This window comes from Natrix helvetica (genome assembly GCF_964273705.1).
Source record: "Natrix helvetica genome assembly, chromosome: W".
In the NCBI taxonomy this organism is placed as follows: Eukaryota; Metazoa; Chordata; class Lepidosauria; order Squamata; family Natricidae; genus Natrix; species Natrix helvetica.
In genome coordinates, this window is record NC_138555.1 from 44,014,846 (window position 1) to 44,036,101 (window position 21,256).

The window sequence follows — 21,256 nt, forward strand, 5'->3', positions numbered from 1 at the left end:
AATGATCCATTCATAAAGTTCCTTCTCCATGCCTGGGTACATGGCTTGTCTCCCTCGTTGTGCTTTTTTTGTTTTATTCATATCTTTCAGGATGACTTTCTGTTTTCTCCATTCTCTAACATTCGTCTCTGGTACAGTGAATTCTCGGCTAGCTGCTCGATTTCCGTGAATTTCAGCATGATCAACAACTTTGAGCTTGAATGAAGCGTCATATGCAGAACACTTTCTCTTGATACCCTGAGTTGCCATCTAATGGGCAATGCTTACTATCTAACGTGTGAGGGAGGCGAGGAAATGAAATCTCACCCCCAGTTCGGGCCGCCCACTGTACGCGACGAGGGGACTTTTTTTTTCTTCGCCCTCACGTACACGTGTGAGCGAGGCGAAGAAATGAAGCGGCGACGAGGGGACGGTTTTTTTCCTTTTGCTTTTGCTGGGGCTGCCAGCGAGGCGAAGAAATGAAGAGGGGACGTTTTTTTCCTTTTCCTTTCGCTGGGGCTGCCAGCGAGGCGAAGAAATGAAGAGGGGATGTTTTTTTCCTTTTCCTTTCGCTGGGGCTGCCAGCGAGGCGAAGAAATGAAGAGGGGACGTTTTTTTCCCTTTGCCTTTCGCTGGGGCTGCCAGCGAGGCGAAGAAATGAAGAGGGGACGTTTTTTTCTTTTGCCTTTCGCTGGGGCTGCCAGCGAGGTGAAGAAATGAAGAGGGGACGTTTTTTTCCTTTTCCTTTCGCTGGGGCTGCCAGCGAGGCGAAGAAATGAAGAGGGGACGTTTTTTTCCCTTTGCCTTTCGCTGGGGCTGCCAGCGAGGCGAAGAAATGAAGAGGGGACGTTTTTTTCTTTTGCCTTTCGCTGGGGCTGCCAGCGAGGCGAAGAAATGAAGAGGGGACTTTTTTTTCCTTTGCCTTTCGCTGGGGCTGCCAGCGAGGCGAAGAAATGAAGAGGGGACGTTTTTTTCCTTTGCCTTTCGCTGGGGCTGCCAGCGAGGCGAAGAAATGAAGAGGGGACGTTTTTTTCCTTTGCCTTTCGCTGGGGCTGCCAGCGAGGCGAAGAAATGAAGAGGGGACGTTTTTTTCCTTTGCCTTTCGCTGGGGCTGCCAGCGAGGCGAAGAAATGAAGAGGGGACGTTTTTTTCTTTTGCCTTTCGCTGGGGCTGCCAGCGAGGCGAAGAAATGAAGAGGGGACGTTTTTTTCTTTTGCCTTTCGCTGGGGCTGCCAGCGAGGTGAAGAAATGAAGAGGGGACTTTTTTTTCCTTTGCCTTTCGCTGCGGCTGCGAGTGAGGCGAAGAAATGAAGAGGGGACTCGGGGACGTTTTTTTTTCTTTGTCCTTCGCTGCGGCTGCAAGCGAGGCGAAGAAATGAAGCGGCAACGAGGGGACGTTTTTTTTTCCACCACCCCAGCCCAGCCCTCGTTTATAACGCGCACCCACACTTTGATTCCTTTTTTTGGTACAAAATTTTGCGCGTTATACTCGAATAAATATGGTATGTTTCTGGTAGGTTAGGCTATAGTTTCTTTGTGCATGAAGATGAATGCAAAGAATGAGTTAAGCAGCTCTGCTTTCTCTCTGTTGCCTGTTACTTCCTTGCCATCTTCTCTCTTTAGTGGACCAATTGTTTCCTTGATTTTTTTCTTGTTGTTTATATGTTGGAAGAAACTTTTTTTATTATCTTAGACTTTCGTTGCGAGTCTTTGTTCATTTTGAGCCTTTGCTTTCTTGACTTCATCTTTGCAGATTCTGGCTATCTGCTGATATCCTGCCTTAGTTACCGTATTTTTCAGCGTATAAAATGCACCTTTTCCCCCCAAAAAGGGGGTGAAAATCTGGGTGCGACTTATAATCCAAATGTAGCCCCACCAACCTGCTCTGCATGTCGCATTTTCGGGCGGTTCCAGGTGGCAGGGATCCTCACTTCCACTCGGATTTTGATAACCCTATCACCTATTCCACTCGGATTTTGACAAACCCTATCACCCTACGTACATTTAACTGGAGTGTGTGGGGTAGGGTGGGGTGGGGGGATGATTTTCATGGGGGCAGAAGAGGGACTTGGCTGCTTGAAGAGGCTGGCCCAGCGCTGGTGCCACTCGGGATTGTGGAAGCCCTCTTGGAGGGACACCTGCTGTGGGGGTCCAGACCTTTCACGGGGCTCTAGCATGCCACTTGCTCTCCCCACTAGACTCCCATGAAGGGTGGCATCAAAGGTGGTACGGCGGACCACTTCTCACCCTGTAGCCTGGGCTGGGCTCCATAGCATCATTGCCCCCTGCACGCTCTCTCTCAGCCTCGCTTTGCAAAATCGGTTCCACCCTCCCGTACAAGGGCATTTAACGATGCGTTGGTTAACGTCGCCTCCCACAGCCGTTTCCTCCTCCCCTTAAAATAAAGAAAGAGAAGCTCTCTGCAAAGATAGCAGAGCGTTATTCCGCCTCGAGAAGGCAGCTCGTAGAAGATCACGGGATCAAAACAACACTAAGTAAAGGAGGAGGAGGGTGCATGCCACACAGATTTGCAATGTGCATCGCAGAACAGGGAGGAAAGCATTTTCGGCCGCATGCCTCGTTTTTCAAATTGCAGAGCTGTGCGGCATGCACCATCCTCCTCCTACTCCTCAGATTCACCTTCTCTTTCCTTCTGGCCAAATCCGCTGCCTGAAACCAAATGCACTTTTTTGGCCTCTGCACACCCTGTTTTTGGAATCGGGGAGGAAAGCATTTTTGGAACAGCAGCACCGCGATCCCCTCCCCGTTTGACTTGTTTTCCCCTTTAGAATTTTCATCCAAGGAATCTTTCCCAAGTTCTCTCTGAGTTTATTAAAATCAGCTCTTTTAAAATCTGAGACTCTGGTATCACTATGTTCTATTGCTTGTGTTTGCATTATGTTGAATTCTAGTATGACATGGTCACTGTCACCCAAGGTTCCTGCAGTTTCAACTCCCTCTATCACTTCTTCTCTGTTTATAAGTATTAAGTCCAGTATGGCTGTCCCTCTAGTTCCCTCCTCTACTTTTTGGACAACAAAATTGTCAGCTAGGTTGGTTAGGAACCTATTTGATTTCTCACTTGGTGGAGAATTAGTTTTCCAATTGATATCAGGGTAATTGAAGTCCCCCATTACTATTGTAGTGTGTTTCCTACACATGTTTGTTAGTTGGTATAGATAAGTAAAGTAGAATAAAATATGGATTAAAATATAAGAATGAAGACGTGGCATAAAAGGGACAGTTAGAAGCTTGCTTAAAGGGACAGGGAAATGTCATCAGCCTTTAACCACAACATGTTCCAGCAAATGTCCCTATGTTAAAAGTCCAAAACCACAAGGTTCAATTAAAGTTCGTTAATGGCACGTAGTCCATACCTGTAACAAAAGGAGAAGTAAGACCCCCATCTCCTTATATGGCTTTTTCCTCAAGGTAACCAATAAGAAATGAGTTAAGTGTTTCCGTGTTACGCTGTCTTTGAGAATGTATAAGAATGTGTGCTTCGATAATGAACGTCGTTCAGAAATTAGCAACGTTAGCCATGGGCTAACTTTTCTGAACCTGGCTGCCAAATAAACTTTTCCTGTATCCTGAGAAGTCTAAGCCTGTCATTTTCTGCAACAATTCTGGCGACCGTGGCGGCAGGACTTAGCGGCTTTGAAAATGGACCCTCAGGAAGAGAGAGGTTAAAAGACTGATTTATTTGACTTTTAATTGAAAATGATTTTCACAATTGCTGGAAACGACTCTGAACTGTTGTCTTAAAACAAAAAACCTTTGGCGACTTCTTTCCCTGCGAAGGGGAGGGCCAAGATGGCGCTCGCCCCTCTTTCTTTGTCTTTATGCAAATGAAGTCTGTCCTCTGAAGTTACTCCCAAAGAGAGAATAAAGAAAAGTGGATTGCTTGTTTACTCTCCCAAAGGGAAACTGGGACCTCCTCCTGTGTAGGATCTTCTGATCTTTGGCTGACTTTTCTCTCCATTCATCTTGGTGTATTTTACTCTTGGAACTGCAAATTGGGTGCCGTTGCAATTGTTTTCCTTTGGAGACCAGCGTAGCTGTGAAACCCTCTGACACCACTTCCCTTGGCAAGGATTTGCATCTCTGAACTTAAACAAATGGCGGCAAGGAAACCCCCTACCGGCAAAGTGCACTCAGCCCCCTCATCGGCTGCCCCAAGTCCCACGATGCAACAGTCTAAGATATCGTCAATGTTGCAGAAGGCAGTGGCTGGGGAGGATCCTAAGGAATTATCTGTTACGGAAATGTTTAAAGAACTTATGAAGGGACAGAATTAAATGAGGGCTGAGATCAAAGAAGAACTCAGAGTGGTTAAAGAACATATAGCTGGAAATACACAATGAATTTTGGTGTTAGAGGACGGAATGGCGGGGCTGGGGGAAGAAGTGAAAGCAATGCATAAGGGAAACATAGATATGGAAAACTTTCAGACAAAAGTAGAATTTGAAAGAATGTCCTTTTTTCTTAGATTCCAGAACTTACCAGAAACAGAGAATGAAAACCTTAAAGATATTATGAGTACAATTTTAGCAGATTATCTCAAGAGAGATAAAAAACAAATATGGTGGGATATGGATCTAGTTTATAGGATTAATTCAGCATATGCTAGAAGACACAATGTTCCGAGGGAGATACATGTTAAGTTTGTCAGGAGATCCACAAGGGACGAGGTACTTGCGACCCAAAGGGAGGGACCATTGAAATATAAGGGTGAAGAGATCACCATTCTCAAACAGATCCCCAAAAAAATAAGAGATAGAAGGAGGAAATTTTCCTCCCTAGCAAAAAATTTATATGAAAAAGGGATCTGGTTTAAATGGCTGATTCCGGAGGGGATGTTAATCTTCTGGGAGGGAAACAGGATCAGAATCAATACAGTCCAGGAGGCGGAGGCCTTCATTAAAATGAATTTTCCACTCTCAGAGGAGGAACAGAGTGGGAGTAGTGAAAGAGACAGCAAAACACAAGACAGTAAGATCCAAGACGGGAAGGAGGGGGGCACTGAGGCTCTCTCTGGCGACAGGGAGGAAGAAGCAATATCGAAAAGGCTCAGATTTCAAAAATAAAATTATTTGGAACAATAGCAGTTAGTGATATATTAGAAAACGACAAAGAGAAACATGTAGGAACACAAGACTAACAATATAGAGTAAGATTTGGTTTACTGTTTTCTTCTATAAATTTGTTGTATAATGTTATATAAATGAGTACCGTGCTGGGATCTCTACCAGCAGTATGAAAGCTGCCAAAAAATTTTGTATACCTACTTACCCTTCCCTATATATTTGAAAACCAATAAAACTTTGTTTTTTTAAAAAAAGAAGAAGCTGTATGCCAAATTGCAAACCCATGAACAGGAAAGAGTTGCGAGAATTCTTAGGTGCAGCAGGATATTGCAGAATGAGGATTTCAAATATCACGCTTCTAGCCAAACCTCCTTACGCATCTATGAAGGGGGGTGAAAAAAAAAAGAAAAAAAAAGAAAAGAAGAACCCTTGCTTGGGGTTTAAAGCAGAAACAGGCGTACAAAGCCCTAAAGTCAGAATTATCTCAGGCTCTGATAAGAAAAAGGAAGTTGGCAACAACTTGTGGCTTATTTATCTAAACAACTGGACTGTGGTGCAAAAGGCTGCCCACATTGCCTAAAATTCTAGCCGCCACGGCTCTCTTAATGGAGGAAGCTAATAAATTAACTTTTAGACAGCCTACCAATATCTACACTAGCCACACAATTCAAGGAATTTTAGAAATGAAGGGACATTTACAAATATCAGGCACTCCTGACTCAAAATCCACAAGTGACCTTGAAGCAAACAAATGCCCTAAACCCTGCCACCCTTTTGCCAATACTTTAAATGGATAGATGCCTACCCTTAGCTCTCTGGTCTGTGAAATGTACTCCATGTAAAGAACTTAAATTATCTCCTTTTGAAATGATGTTTGGACGGCCACCGGTTATAAGCCATAATTTGAAAAATAATATAAGGGACCTAGGACAGCTGGGGTCCTCATGGGTGAATCAAATGGTGGGAGAATTGAATAAGTAAATACAAGTAATCCAACAGTATTGTGTCTCCCTTACCCCCACCATTTTTAACAACTTCCAGTCATAATATTCAGATGGGGGACAGAGTGTGGTAAAACACTGGAAAGGGAAGAATTTGAAACCTAGATGGAAGGGCCCATATACTGTGGTCATGTGTTCTCCACTTGCAGTAAAAGTGTTGGAATCCAAGTTTTGGATTCACTGGACTCGAGTTAAGCCAGCTGCTGATGAGTATTGGGAGGCAGACCAGGAAGAAGCCCATCCTCTAGTGATATGCTTAAAGAAACGCCCCCTAAAAACTGCCCTACCGGCAATGGGCAGAATTATGGGGCAGAAGAGGCCCTACTGAAGTCACACTTAGAAGCTGACTTCTCGACGTAAGGCTGAAGATTTGGAGGAGGAAGACAACGTTCCATTTATTAGATATAAGATGTATTAGAAAGGTTGAGCACCTGTCAGGAAATGGCAAGCCAAGTATTCATAGTCATAACTGTACTATCTCTCGCTTTAGTGAATTTACTTATTTGTTGTATTGCATATTCATCCCTCAGGAATTGTCCCCTCCAGAGGAAGACAGGTGCTGAGGCTAAGATCATTAATTGTAATCAAGAGGAAAACGAATCATCTGATGACACTTATGTTTGAGGAACCGTGGGAATGGGTTCTTTGCAGTGTAATAGGAGTTTTGGGATTGTGGGTGATATGTTTAGCAAATAAGATTTGGTTTTGTGGATTGCCCAAAGCTCATATTGCCCTTCCTCAAACTATATATAACCCCTCCCTGATGCGGTGATTCAGTAGGATAAAAGAATTGTGTTAGGAGAAGTTTTGTGTGAGGGACAATTATGAGCCTTTTGTGGCTCTGGCTGTTATTGGCTATGGGCTTGTTAAGTGATAACGTCTTGAATGTTGCGAAAATACCCGAGCAACCCCCCTTGCTCTTGAAGAAAGATCCGTGGATGCTAAAAATCCCGGAGAACAGGGTGGAATCAAGTTACAGGATGTGGTAGAATAGAATAGAATAGAATAGAATAGAATATTTATTTCTAAGCCGCACCCTCTCCCGAAGGACTCGGGGCGGCGTACAATAAAACAAATAAAATACAAAGTACAATACAAATCTGGACAGGACATACATATAACAAGGACGTATATAAGACGTATACAAGGAGGAGGTAGGCTGATAGCTAAAAAACAATTAAAAAGTCACAATATTTAAAAACCCCAATAAATAAATTCAATTGAATTACACTAATAAAAACCCGTCAGGAGCGATATAGTTGGATCATGGTTGAGCCAGGCCAGCTACTTGGAATAGGTGGGTCTTGAGCTTAACTCGGAAGGAACGGAGGTCAGACGTAGTCCTAATATCCGGAGGGAGGTCATTCCACAGGGCTGGGCCCGCCACAGAGAAGGCTCTACTCCTAGGCGCCGCCCCTCGACACTGTCTGGTGGACGGCACCTGGAGGAGGCCCTCTCTGTGCGAGCAAATTGGTCGCAGGGATGTATGGGGCAGAATACGATCCCGCAAGTAACTAGGTCCTGAGCCATGGAGCGCTTTAAAGATAGTTATCAAAACCTTGAAACGCACCCGATAGACCACAGGAAGCCAGTGCAGCTCGCGCAGGAAAGGTGTCACATGGGAGTACCTAGTACTCCCCATAATTACCCACGCGGCTGCATTCTGAACCAGCTGTAGCCTCCGGGTGCATTTCAAGGGAAGCCCCATGTAGAGAGCGTTACAGTAGTCCAGGCGGGACGTCACCAGGGCGTGAGTGACTGTGCGTAAGGCCTCCCGGTCCAGTAGGGGGCGCAATTGGCGCACCAGGCGAACCTGGTGGAACGCCCCCCTTGCCACGGCTGTCACATGGTCATCCATGGACAGCCGGGCATCCAGGAAGACACCCAAATTGCGCGCCCGCTCCACGGGGGCAAGTTGAACGCCCCCGATGGCCAAGGATGGAATTAATTGGCTGAACCGGGGAGCCGGTACCCACAGCCACTCCATCTTGGAGGGGTTGAGTTTGAGTCGGTTGTCATCCATCCAGACCCGTACGGCCTCCACACACCGGGACATCACTTCGACGGCCTCGTTGGGGTGGTTCGGGGTGGAAATGTACAGCTGAGTATCATCAGCGTACAGATGATATCCCACCCCAAAACCACGGATGATCTCACCCAACGGCTTCATATATGTGTTGAACAGGAGTGGCGAGAGGACCGACCCCTGTGGCACCCCACACGTAAGGGGGCTTAGGGTCGACCTCTGCTCCCCTGCCAACACACGTTGCATCCGACCGGAAAGGTAGGAGCCGAACCACCGCAAAACGGTGCCCCGGACCCCCAGCCCCTCCAGTCGATGCAACAGGATACCATGGTCGATGGTATCAAAAGCCGCCGAGAGGTCTAATAGGACCAGGATAGAGGAACAACCCCTATCTCTGGCCCTCCAGAGATCATCTACCAACGCGACCAAGGCCGTCTCCGTGCTGTGCCCGGGACGGAAGCCGGACTGGCACGGATCTAGATAATCATCTTCCTCCAGATGCCGTGGAAACTGATAAGCCACCACACTCTTTACAACCTTCGCCAAGAAGGGAAGGTTGGAGACAGGACGATAATTGGCCAGCTCCATAGGGTCCAGGGAAGGCTTCTTGAGCAAGGGTCTCACCACCGCCTCTTTCAAAGAGGCCGGGAGAGACCCCTCACTCAGCGAAGCGTTCACTAAGCCCAGGAGCCAGTCACGTGTAACCTCCCAGGATGCCAGTACAAGCCAGGAGGGGCACGGGTCCAATAAACATGTGGTGGGTCGCAGTCGTCCACGCACTCTGTCCAAATCCTCGATGGCAACCAAGTCAAACTCCTCCCAGATCGAAGTCTCAAGACTCGCCATGGACGTCTCCATAGGACCACTGACAGGGACCCAATCCTTCCGAATTTGAGCGATTTTATCCTGCAGGTATTTCCCAAACTCCTCTGCCCTACCCTGTAAAGGGGCCTCCCGCGGCCTCTGAAACAAGAGGGAGCGGGACACCCGAAACAGGGCGGCAGGGCGGTTCTCTGCGGATGCAATGACAGCGGCACAATATTGACGTTTGGCCGCTCTCAGTGCCACAAGGTACGTCCTTAAATGGGCTCGTACCTGTGTTCGTTCAAATTCGGAACGGGAGGATCTCCAACGACTCTCTAGGCATCTCTTGCGGCATTTCATCACCCTTAGCTCCTCGGTAAACCAAGGGGCCAGGGTGGATCGTTGCCGCCAGAGAGGCCGCAAAGGCGCCACCCGGTTCAAGGCCCCGGTAGTCGCATTATTCCACGCGACCACCAGGTCCTCTACCCGGGGGCGGGTCAGGGTTGCAGGAGGTGGCCCAAGCTCCATCTGGAACCTATCTGGTTCCATCAGGCGCCTGGGGCGGAACCATCTAGTGTTTTCAGGTTCCGCCTCCCCGCAGCGGGGGGTAGCACCAGGGAAGTCGAGTCGGAGGAGTGAGTGATCTGACCATGACAGGTCTGGTCCCGCCAACGGTGCATCATTTATGCTTGGGGACAGAACCATAAGCCAATCCCAACACCTAAAGTCAATTATTTGACAAACCCTGTAAGAAAAAGGGCAAAGCATAGGGAAAACAGACCCCTGCAACAATTGAGAGAAGGGGACTATAAAAGGTGCTGGAGTTAGGTCAAAGCTTAATCAATCAGTCTGATCCTGTGTCTGTCTGCTGGATCTTTACCTTATCATGCTGTTTCAGTTGAGCAAGATCTTTGAAAACAACAACAAAGCTAAGATAGTCCTTGTGCATCAAATGATATCAGGAACCTGGCATTCCTGTGGGGTGACTATCAGAGGAACAATGCCCATCTGAAATGTACCTTGCCCCCAGGAAAACCCTTGTAGATGTGAAATTAACTCACAGCATGTCTCCCTCTGCTCACAAGCTCTTCCAACAGAGGGTCACTTTCTCGCTCCCACCCCCACTCGTTTTTTACCAATGGGAGGGGAATCTGACTACTGGAAGGTGCCCAAGGCCATTCCAGCCACCCCGACTTCCCATTTGGCTTTCAATACAATCTACCATGGGATTTTGTGTTCATTTTCCCCCTGGAAACACCAGTTCCCACTATCTCTTTGAAGGACCAGTTCTCAGGGATAGGCAAATGGACCCTAACCAAGAAGTTCCATTACAGCCCCTGACTGGTATGTACTTGGCAGGAACCTTACAGGTCTGGACTAATGAAAAGAACCTCCGAGCCCATGCCTTTTCTATGAACATAGGAGTGTGTGTAGGGGAAAATGGAGTCTTCTTCTTATGTGGGAAAAGCTTGCTGTTTCCATATGAATAGATCAGGGAAAGTCTGGGGGGTGGTCCAAGAACTACGAGTTTGAGCTTCCTCTATTGGTCAAAAAGTACAAGGAACAGATGTGTGGGTCTCTTGGCTACAGGGAACAGGTTGGTTCAAGCAAATGCTATTTCTTTTACTATGTGGAATCGCAAGTTTAGCCTTCCTCCCTTGCATAATACCCTTGCTTAAACAATTCGTTATGAGGTCTGTAAAGGAAACACAGGGTGAAAAGTAGTTAATGTTAAATAAAAAGCCTAATCCCACATACCCTTAAAGAAGATGATATTCAAATTGCACTCTTAGAAGTAGAGAAAGTGATTTTGGAAAATAAGACCTAAGATGTGTATTGATTGTATCCTTGCTTTTTTGCTATTCTGTATCATGCATGCTTATATTGTTAATCTAACAGGCTAGACTCAATTGTGGGCCTTAATAGAGTCTAGAAGGGGGGAAATAAAGTAGAATAAAATATGGATTAAAATAAAGGTTCAATTAAAGTTCGTTAATAACACGTAGTCCATACCTGTAACAAAAGGAGAAGTAAGACCTCCATCTCCTTATAAGGCTTTTTCCAAAAGGTAACCAATAAGAAATGAGTTAAGTGTTTCCCTGTTACGCTGCCTTTGAGAATGTATAAGAATGCGTGCTTCGATAATGAACGTCGTTCAGAAATTAGCAACGTTAACCATGGGCTAACTTTTCTGAACCTGGCTGCCAAATAAACTTTTCCTGTATCCTGAGAAGTCTAAGCCTGTCATTTTCTGCAACATAAGGATATCTATTTTTTCTGCTTGATTGGGTCAAGCCTATAGTATACACCTATGGCCATGTCATTCTTTTTTTTTTCTTTTATGTTGACCCATATGCATTCTAGGTGGTTTTCGTCTTTGGTTTAATGCAATTCTGTAGTAATATAGTGGCCCTTTACATACAGTGCAACTACCTATCTATCAGTATGTTCCAGTCATGGGTTTTGTCCCACCAAGTTTCTGTTGTTCCAACTATGTCGTATCTACCTTTGTGTGTGTTTTGCCTCTCCGCTCACCTTGCTTCAATGGGCCTCCGGGCTCTTGGGTAGACCTCTCAGGTGCAGCAGGGCTTCTCTCAGCAGGACAAGTTTACTGTGGATCGTTTTCCTCCTATTTCACCAGTCTTTTCCTTTCTCCTCTTTTTTTTCTTTCTCTATGATTTATTCTATGATTTGTCTTTCCCTCTCCACCTCTCCTCCTATAATTTATCTTACTTTAATAGCAACTTTTCTCTTCTTTTAACTCCCTGCGATGTAACTGTGCTTCCTCCGTTGCCGCCATCTTGATAATAGGCTGGCCCTGATTTTCATTCATTGAAAGAAATGTCTAAAAGGGGTGTTCCATTCAGTACAGTAATAGTACTTCTTGCAACCAGTCAGCTTGCCTAGCCTAGGCTTAAACTCCTTCTTTAGACTTCACTGAAAAGGTCAAAATGTTTATCCTGTAGAACTGTATGAATGTGACTGTGATTTTTCTCAACAAAGTAAATGAAAAAGACTAAAGCGGAAGTATGACTTACTTTTTCTTGCGCTTCCTTCCAGGCTTTGACAGGGTCAGATTTATAACCTCTCTGGACTAACATCTGAATCAAGTGTCTCTTCAATTTGTTCTCTATGGGGGGGAAAAGAGCAATGAAAAAAATATAAGGACCAAAGAGATTGATTCAAGAGAAAATTATACATTACATATTATCCTTTAATTCTACCTTATACTTACCTATGGTAATTTTTCCTTGTATTTTCTCTAAAATAAAGCAGGCTTGATTGTTAAACTTTGTAGATTCTGCCCCTAACATTCCTACAAGCCACTCCTTGAGCAAACCGTAATAATTTAAACGTAAGTCAAAAAATTCTTTTAGGATATCTTGCACACTTTCATATTTCTTCAGACACTCCATATGATCAAATAGTACCTTTACAATTGTAAAAACAAATCTCATTAAAATTATTTCCACTATACCATATTGTTAAATAAATGCTATTATTTCTAGAGGAAAAGTATCATTATTATAGAAAACAACAATATTTTAAAATTTCTCAGCTTTGAATTCAAAATTCAGATTTCACTTGTTTTACTTGAAGTCGACAAAGCTGTTTTTGGTAATTAATAAGCATGCATTTCTCTTTGTTAAGTACATCTGAAGATTTTTCATTTTGTTTTTTTTCCAAAATATCAAATGTTACATTAAAGCCAATGAAGCATCTGATTTAACTCACAACTAAGCATTTTGTTTGTATATAATGTGACAATGTTATTGCTCATGGCCAACATTTGTGCAGAGGGACTGGAGGAGGACGTGCAGGTGGGGGGAAACTTACCCCAGTGACTTGGAACCTTCTCTGGGGGCTTTACAACTGACTTTCTGAGGCAGCCAACAGGGAAGGTTGCGAATGGCGATCACATGATGAGGCCTAAGTGCAAACTGGTTGCAAAGTGCCCAGATCATAATCATGTGGCCATGGGGGTGCTAGGATGGCTGAAACTCCAAGGACCAGTCATAACCACCATTCGTCCACTGCCATCATAACTTCAAATGGTCATTGAATGAATGGTTGTAGGTAGAAGACTACCTGCAGTGCAGAAAGCCAGTAGGTATCCATCTCTCAATAATGTCTTTACACAACTTGGGCAAAAGTTCAATCAATCAATTTTATTCCAGCCATAGACCAGCATAGAACTAATAATGTAACAATTATGCTAAAATGGAAATAAAAAGTCATATTGATAGAATAACAACCCTATGAAATTACAATTAATTTTACAATGAATAATTGTCAGTAGAGGGGGCATGCATAAGTGCACTAACGTGCCTATCGTCCCTGTCATTCTATTTTTTCTTTTATTCTTGTTCTCGTTTTTGTTTGACAAATTCTAATAACTAAATAAATAATGTTAATAATAACTAGGACAAATAACTATAAAATGTCATGTGAAAAAGAAAGTAAACCCTCTTTGAGTTCTATGGTTTTACACAACAGGACATAGTAACAAACATCTGGTCCTTAGCAGTTTAGCGAAGGGGGAAAATGTCCTGATACATCACGTGATGATGTCATAACAATGCAAGTTTGACACCCAAGTTAAAGAGAACTCAATTAAACAAAGCCACGAGACGCGGTGGCTCAGTGGCTAAGATGCTGAGCTTGTCGATCAGAAGGCCGGCAGTTTGGCGGTTCGAATCCCTAGCGTCACGTAACGGAGTGAGCTCCCGTGACTTGTCCCAGCTTCTGCCAATCTAGCAATTTGAAAGCATGTAAAAATACAAATAGAAAAACAGGAACCACCCTTGGTGGGAAGGTAACAGCGTTCCATGAGCCTTTGGCATTTAGTCATGCCGGCCACATGACCATGGAGACATCTTTGGACAGCACTGGCTCTTCGGCTTTGAAACGGAGATGAGCACCACCCCCTAGAGTCGGGAACAACTAGCACATATGTGCGAGGGGAACCTTTACCATTACCTTTTAATTAAACAAATGAGTCAAAAACATACTTGTTCATTTAATTATTGAGAAAAATGATCCAAAGCTACATATTTGTGTGTTTCAAAAGTATTAGAAGCACTGCAGGAAATTAAAAGGCTGTCATTCCTCTAATACCCTAGTATACACTTTAGGTAGACTCTCAGCACCTAATTTATACTAAATGTGTTCCCTAGGCGGAGAAGGATTTGGATATTCATTTGGAATTATGATAATCCATGTCTTAAGAAAGTTTCTTATGTTCTCCCCTTGTGAAGAGACTCTATTTTTCCCTCTCTGAGAGTCTAATTAGGTCAGTTCTGCTTATATTTCAATGGGACAACTCACCCTGGCCATGTCACTGAAACCAACTCGCTGCGGGATGACTCTCTGCGGGACATCTTGCCACAGGACAATTCCACACAGGATAATTCAGTGCCTTGCTTCTACCTGGCAAGCCTTGCTGGGTTTTTTGCATGGAAAATAGACTTGGAGAATTTGGTCCTCCTTTTCATGGAAGCCCCCAACCCCAGACCCATAGGCATTGTGTCCCAGATCACTCCAAGAGCCCTGGCCATGCCAGGTCAATCCCCGGATCCAGAGGGAACCCCATCTTCCCCTGCTGAGGTTTGGCTCAGAAAGGTGATGCCAGACCGCTGCTGTCTAGACGAATGAATTAATCAAGGATCATGCCCTGACTGAGCACTCCCTGGGGATTGTCCTTCCCCTGGCCACATAGCCCTTGCTCCCTGCTGGCAATGGATGGATTTCCTCAGCTCATCCCCCAATCATCTGACACGGAATTAGCGAAGCAGGGGCTTCGTCTCCTGAGCAAGCGGTCTCCAGATAGAGTGGGTCAGGATTGGGGGTGGGTGTTTGTCCAGATCCAGCCCCTCCTGGCCTCCCTTTCCCTTTCTAACCAGGAGTTCCACAGGCTCTGGGGAAGGGAGCTCCAGCACTGGTGGGGAGTGAGGACAGTGTGGCTGTGTGAAGCACAATCCCCAGGGAGCGCTCAGGCAGGGTGTGATCCTTAATTTGCCCATCTAGACAGTGGTGGCAGTGGTTTATCAGCTCTGGCATTGCCTCTCTGAGCCAGACCACAGCAGGGGAAGATGGGGGTCCAAAGGATTGAACTGACTTGCAAGTGAGGAGGAGGTTTGGCGTTTTCCTGCAGCCTCAACATGGCCAGGGCTCTTGGAGTGATCTCGTAGGGTGTCTGTGGGGATTCTAAGGCAGGGATAGCCCCGGGGTCTCATCCTGCCTCCATGGGCACAATGCTCATGGAGCCGGGGGCTTCCATGAAAAGGAGGACCAAATTCTCCAAGCCTCTTTTCCATGCAAAAAAACCAGCAAGGCTTGCCAGGTAGAAGCAAGGGGTTGAGTTATCCTGTATGGAATTGTTCCTCAGCGAGTTAGTTGCAGTGACATGGCTATGGTGAGTTGTCCTAGACCAGAGTGCCAAAAGCGGGGGGAGTGCAGGGGTGTGTGTGCACAGGTGTGCCACACCCATAATGCAATGCACGACCCCAGCATGCATGCATGCATGACCAGCGCTCCCCCCCATTTTTTGCATGCTTTTTTCACCCTCCCCAGGCTCCAGAGGCTTTATATGAGTCTGGGGAGGGCGAAAACAGCCTCCCCCGCCCCCCCACCCCGGAGGCCCTCCGGAGGCTTCAGGAGCTTCCCTGAAGCCTCCGGATCGCAAAAAACTGGCCCTAGGGGCAAACCGGAAGTTTGGGAACGGAGTTCCGGTTTGCTCATAGGGTGGGTTTTAGCCCTCCGGAGCCCTCAAGCCCTGAAGGCTCCAGAAGGCTACAACCGGCCCTACGAGCAAACTGGAAGTCTGTTCCCAAACATCCGGTTTGCTCATAGGACCGTTTTTTTGTGCTCTGGAGGCTTCCGGGAAGCTCCTGAAGCCTCTGGAGGGCCTCCGGGGGGGGGCAGGGGAGGCTGTTTTCGCCCTCCCCAGACTCCTATAAAGCCTCTGGAGCCTGGGGAGGGCAAAAAATGGCCTCAAAAAAAGGGTGAAGTTAGCTGGCCAGCTCGCGCGTGCGGGCTGGCCAGCTAACAGAGCAATGCCTCGCGTGCCCTGAAAAATGGGTCCACGTGCCACCTGTGGCACCCGTGCCATAGGTTCGCTATCCCGGTCCTAGACCCATTGCAATCAGTTCTCTGATCAGACAAAATTTCCCTGCTGGTATTCCTAACCTTGCTATTCAACATGCTAGCAATGGGAAGCATAACATCCTCTTTCCAGTTCTATTAAATGAGTGGGTAGGTCACCTCCTCTGTTCTTCTGAGTGTGACCTCCCACATGGGTTGTTCTGGCCACATGTGGTGTTCTGAAGGGATTCCTGTCTGTTCAGCCATGCTACTTTGCCAGTGTCAGGAACGAGATCCAGGGGCACCCTCACTGCCACTTCTGAGTTGAATGGAGACTCCTGTGATGGAATGTTGGTTTGACTCACAGAGAAGTAGAATGAGAATGCCAAGCCATTACAGAGAAGATATTTGTATTCTGGGAAAGTGTAAAAGCATGAGAAAGAAAATCAACTCTGATATGATGGTGTTAGGTATAAGTTGAAATAGCGAAAGACTTTGACAGGCTTTCAAGATTCTCTTACAACATTTATCCACGTTAAAGTACATTCCAAGACTCCTAATGTTTTCTTTTCCTGACCTTCCCTACCTTGAAGGGCTGACAAGATCTTTAGTCCTGTCATATCTTCTCCAGTGGGAAAAATGCAACACCACTGTTTCCAGTGATCCACTCATCGGCATGTGAATCAGTTTCCTCTGCTTGAAAAAAGGGGAAGAGCAGAAAACCACAGAGCTCCTCAAGCCACTTTTTGGGAGAAACAAAAGGAGGCCTGCTTTTCTCCACTGATTGTTGCAGCTACTTTTACCAAGCCATATATGGTTCCATGTGGCTGAAGGTTCTTTGTTCAACTAAAGTAGCTCAGCTTCAGCCCTACAGGAAAATGTATGTATGTTTCCTTCCTCCCTCCCTCCCTTTTCTAAACATTTTTTGCTTAGACACTTCTGCTCACTGTAGTTTACTTAGCCTGAATTTCATCATTGTAAACCACATTTTTGAGATTCTGACTTACCAAACATTCATTTCATTTCATTCATTCATTTCATTTATTGAATTTATAGACCACCCCCTCTCCCCGAAGGGACTCGGGGCGGTGTACAGACAAAAGCTAAAAAACCGTATACACAATAAAAATATATTAAATACCCCCTTAAAAACAAATTAAATAAAGAGTCTGTACAATAATAATAAAAATTAAAAACAGCTTAAAAAGTCAACCCCTAAAAATTTAAAATACCGGCCAGGAGGATTGAAGATTAAAGCTACGATTGGGCCAGGCCAGCTAATTGGAACAGGTGGGTCTTGAGTTTCTTGCGGAAGGAGCGGAGATCGGTGGTAGTTCTGATGTCGGGGGGAGGTCATTCCAGAGGGTCGGGCCCATCACAGAGAAGGCCCTACTCCTGGGCGTCGCCCGCTGGCATTGCTTAGTGGACGGCACCCGGAGGAGTCCCTCTCTGTGAGAGCGAATTGGTCGCAGGGATGTGTGGGGTAGGATGCGATCCCGCAGATAGCTAGGTCCTGTGCCATGGAGCACTTTAAAGGTGATAATCAACACCTTGAAACGCACCCAAAAAGCCACAGGTAGCCAGTGCAGCTCGCGCAGGAGAGGTGTTATATGGGAGTACCTGGTACTTCCCATGATTGTCCGCGCGGCCGCATTCTGGACCAGCTGCAGCCTTAGGGACAAACATAACTTTGTCCCTCGGCAAATGAACATATTTATCCTTTTTATCAAAAAGTTATATTACATTAGTCTGCACTGAACATTGCATTACCATGGGAAGAGGGTCCAATGCATCCAACATTCGTCTGATATTGTTCGCAATCTCCCTGGTATCATAGTTTGGAATCTTACATGCCCATCCTGTACCGATGCCCTCAGCACCATTTATTAAGAGCATAGGAATTATGGGAATGTACCATTCAGGTTCCACACGCTGATTATCATCATATAGGAACTTAAGAAGGTTATCATCTACTGCAGGAAAAAGTAGTCTTGCTAAAGGGCTTTAAAGAAAATAAAATAAGACTTTTGGGTTATTTCAGTTTATAATTCAGTAAACTGTTAAACTGAATTGTTGTAGAAGTTACAAATTGTTAAACTAAACTATTGTTCAAATTTGTATAGCAACCCATCTGACAAAACAAGTGACTTTCATTCCCTTTAAAAATGAATTAGAGGAGGAGGAGCCAATGTCGCGATGAGACAACGTGCAGTCTCGATTGTCCGAGACCGCCGTTGATACTTTTACTGCTGCATGGTCCATATGGACCTAAACTGTCCCGTAGAGATGGTGAACAGGGAGACAAATCTTTGCTGGTCTCAGGGACACTGCAAAGTCCCTGATTGACCCAAGGGAAGCTCTCCAAGCCGGAGGTAAACAGAGAGCCCCCAGGCTGACAAAGTCGGAGACAGCTCCAGAAAGAAGGCAGTGAAAGTGAGTCCATCTGGTCAGATTTTTTCTTTGAGAATGATTGCCCAAAGAAAATCCTTTTTTAAAGATGAATTAGTCCTTTAAGCAAAAGAATAAAGCGGCGAAATTTATCTCTATTGGTGTCAGGCCTGTAGTTATGTTTCTTTTAGGATCTTTGGCCTGCCACACTTTTTATTAATTTCCTATGCTGTTTCATTAGTGTAGTAGTTGGGAGGGGGGAATAGAAAGGAGTAGATTTGTGGAATGTATTGTTGACATTCTTTTATAGAAGCCAAGGTCATCTTTTGCCTCCGCACCTCGACACCTGACTGGAAGCAGAGGGGTGTAGATGCCAGCGTGGAAGATGATGATTGGAACATGTGATGGATTTGTGGGTGTGGGGATAGATCATGAACTTTCAACTGGGTGGAATTCCAGGAAGAACATTAGAGTTGGAATTCCATAGACGTGCTAACTTGCCTGCATGAATAAATTGGACCTTTAAGGATAACTTTGCCTTGGACAATGATTTAATTCTGCATGGTATTTAGAACGCCTGACATTATTCCAACTCTACCTTTAAAATAAAGCACCAGCACCCTCCCCCTCGCAAGGGGGGAGGGGCTGGTGATGGGGGGTGCTGAATTCCCAACGCTGACCGGGACAGCGTAAAATATCAGCGAAGAAATAATGAGAAAGCTTTTGGTGATAAGAAGCTGAGAGCCGACGCTTCTTGATAACTTCAAAGGCAATGGAATGCTGCTTCCAGTTTTATTGCATCTGGCAAGAGGACGGAGGGGGCAGGGGGATGGAAACACACCCGGACAGAGGGGGCTGGAAACACACCCAGTGAGAAGATGAAAGGAATGGAGATTCAAGCCATCCCCACGCAATCATCTCTGATGGGGCTTCCTGGACCTTTCGAACAACTAACCGTGAGTGCATGCTCCCCCTCCTTCCCCCCAGCTTGGAAGCAAGGCTTGGAAAAAAACCTGGAATTGAGGTTTTGATTCCTTCCAGACAGCAATAAATGAAATGGCTTATTACCCTGCAACTGAGTGGGAGACAGATTCCCTATCAAAATGGGAATTTCAACCCAGACAGCAAGAAGGGATTTGGCCAGCATCTTTCACTTGCCAGCCACCACAAATGGGGCTGCAACCAATAAATGAAGCAAAACCAGATTGGGTTTTCTTCCCAGAGTATGGATGGATGAGTTGCCACTGGCCACCTCCGTTGCCATCAACATGGGAAAATGTTCCAAGCCAGCAGATGGCACCTACTTAGCCCATAACTCCTCCAAGCCAGCAGGAGGGTCCCTGGCACATAACCCCCCCTAGCCAGCCATCATTGGTTGAGCTGCAACCTGTGAAGCAGGCAACCCCGGGATGGGTCTGAACCCCAGGTCATGGATGGGAGGAATGCCAGTGGGCACCTGCCCTCCCTCAGCAGATGGCACCATGGCAGAAAACTGGGCAGTGGCCAACCAAGGGATTGACCTCCCCACCGGTTCCAGTCTCCCCTGCAAGGTCCCAAAAGGTTCTTACCCCACCTTCCTACAGAGAAGCAATCTCCACCATGGAAGAAGGGATTACCAAAGAGAGGCCTGCAGGATGGGAAGCGGGACAAGGTGCATCTGCAATGCCCCAAAAGGTTCTTACCCCACCTTCCTACAGAGAAGCAATCTCCACCATGGAAGAAGGGTTTACCAAGGGGGAAGCTGCAAGGTGGAGAGCAAGCCAATGTGATGAAACGGTTCCTAAGTTTAGAGAAGTAACTTGGTTCCATTCCTCGTGGGGGCCAATAAGATGCCACCATTGCTGTCAACTTGGCCACAGAGCGTCAGAGTGCTTGGCTCCAGCCCCAATGCCACAACCATGTGCACCAACCACCACGGCGGTAAAGAGAGGGCCCCAGATGCCACCACAGAAGAGTCATCTGGGCCACCAACCTCTGGAAGAGGATCCCCAACTTAAGGTGAGGAAGTGTCCTACCAAGGGGGAGGCCTCAGAAGAGGAAAAGGGCAAACAATCTCCGGAGGAGGATCCCCAACTTAAGGTGACAAAGAGTCCAACTAAGGGGGAGGCCTCGGAGGGGGAAAAGCCCAAACAACCTCTGGAAGAGGATCCCCAACTTAAGGTGATGAAGAGTCCTACCAAGGGGGAGGCCTCGGAGGAGGGAATTGCCGAAGAACAAAAGTGTGTACCAATCGCCACGGTGGTAAAGAGAGGGCCCCAGATGCCACCACAGAAGAGTCATCTGGGCCAACAACCTCTGGAAGAGGATCCCCAACTTAAGGTGACAAAGCGTCCAACTAAGGGGGAGGCCTCGGAGGGGGAAATGCCCAAACAACCTCTGGAAGAGGATCCTCAACTTAAGGTGACGAAAAGTCCTACCAAGGGGGAGGCCTCGGAGGAGGAAAAGGGCCAGCCGTGGATGATTGAATCCAAGAGCCCAGAACCTGCAGCACCTGCAGCAGAGAGCCCTAAACGGCCATGGGAAGAGGTCGCAATGGACTTCATCATGGAACTCCCAGACAGCAGTGGGAATAAAGTAATCTGGACAGTTATTGATTTGGTTTCTAAGCAGGCACACTTCATTGCTTGCTCAGGATTGCCATCCGCAAAGAAATTAGCGAAAATGTTTGTGAAACACATTTATCGCCTGCACGGAGTACCCAAGAAGATCATTTCAGACCACAGAGTCCAGTTCACAGCCAAGTTCTGGAGAGAGGTCCTGAGATCCATTGGGTCCACACAAGAACTAAGCTCAGAGGTTCATCCCAGCATGAATTGTGCATCAGAGAGAGCCAATGCGGAGGTGGAACAATACATCTGGTGTTTTGTGGACTATCAGCAGGACAACTG

At 46.2% G+C, this 21,256-nt stretch overlaps 1 protein-coding gene across 1 annotated transcript in view; it reads right to left on the minus strand.

Moving 5' to 3' along the window:
* The window catches only part of LOC309400281 (DNA topoisomerase 2-beta-like), a gene marked incomplete at both ends in the record, with an annotated part of 193,697 nt that overhangs the window by 15,458 nt on the left and 156,983 nt on the right, over positions 1-21,256 (minus strand). Inside the window, 4 exon segments of the mRNA XM_081968694.1 lie at positions 11,936-12,027; positions 12,133-12,328; positions 15,016-15,093; positions 17,751-17,982. Coding sequence (XP_081824820.1) covers positions 11,936-12,027; positions 12,133-12,328; positions 15,016-15,093; positions 17,751-17,982 — 598 coding nt within the window.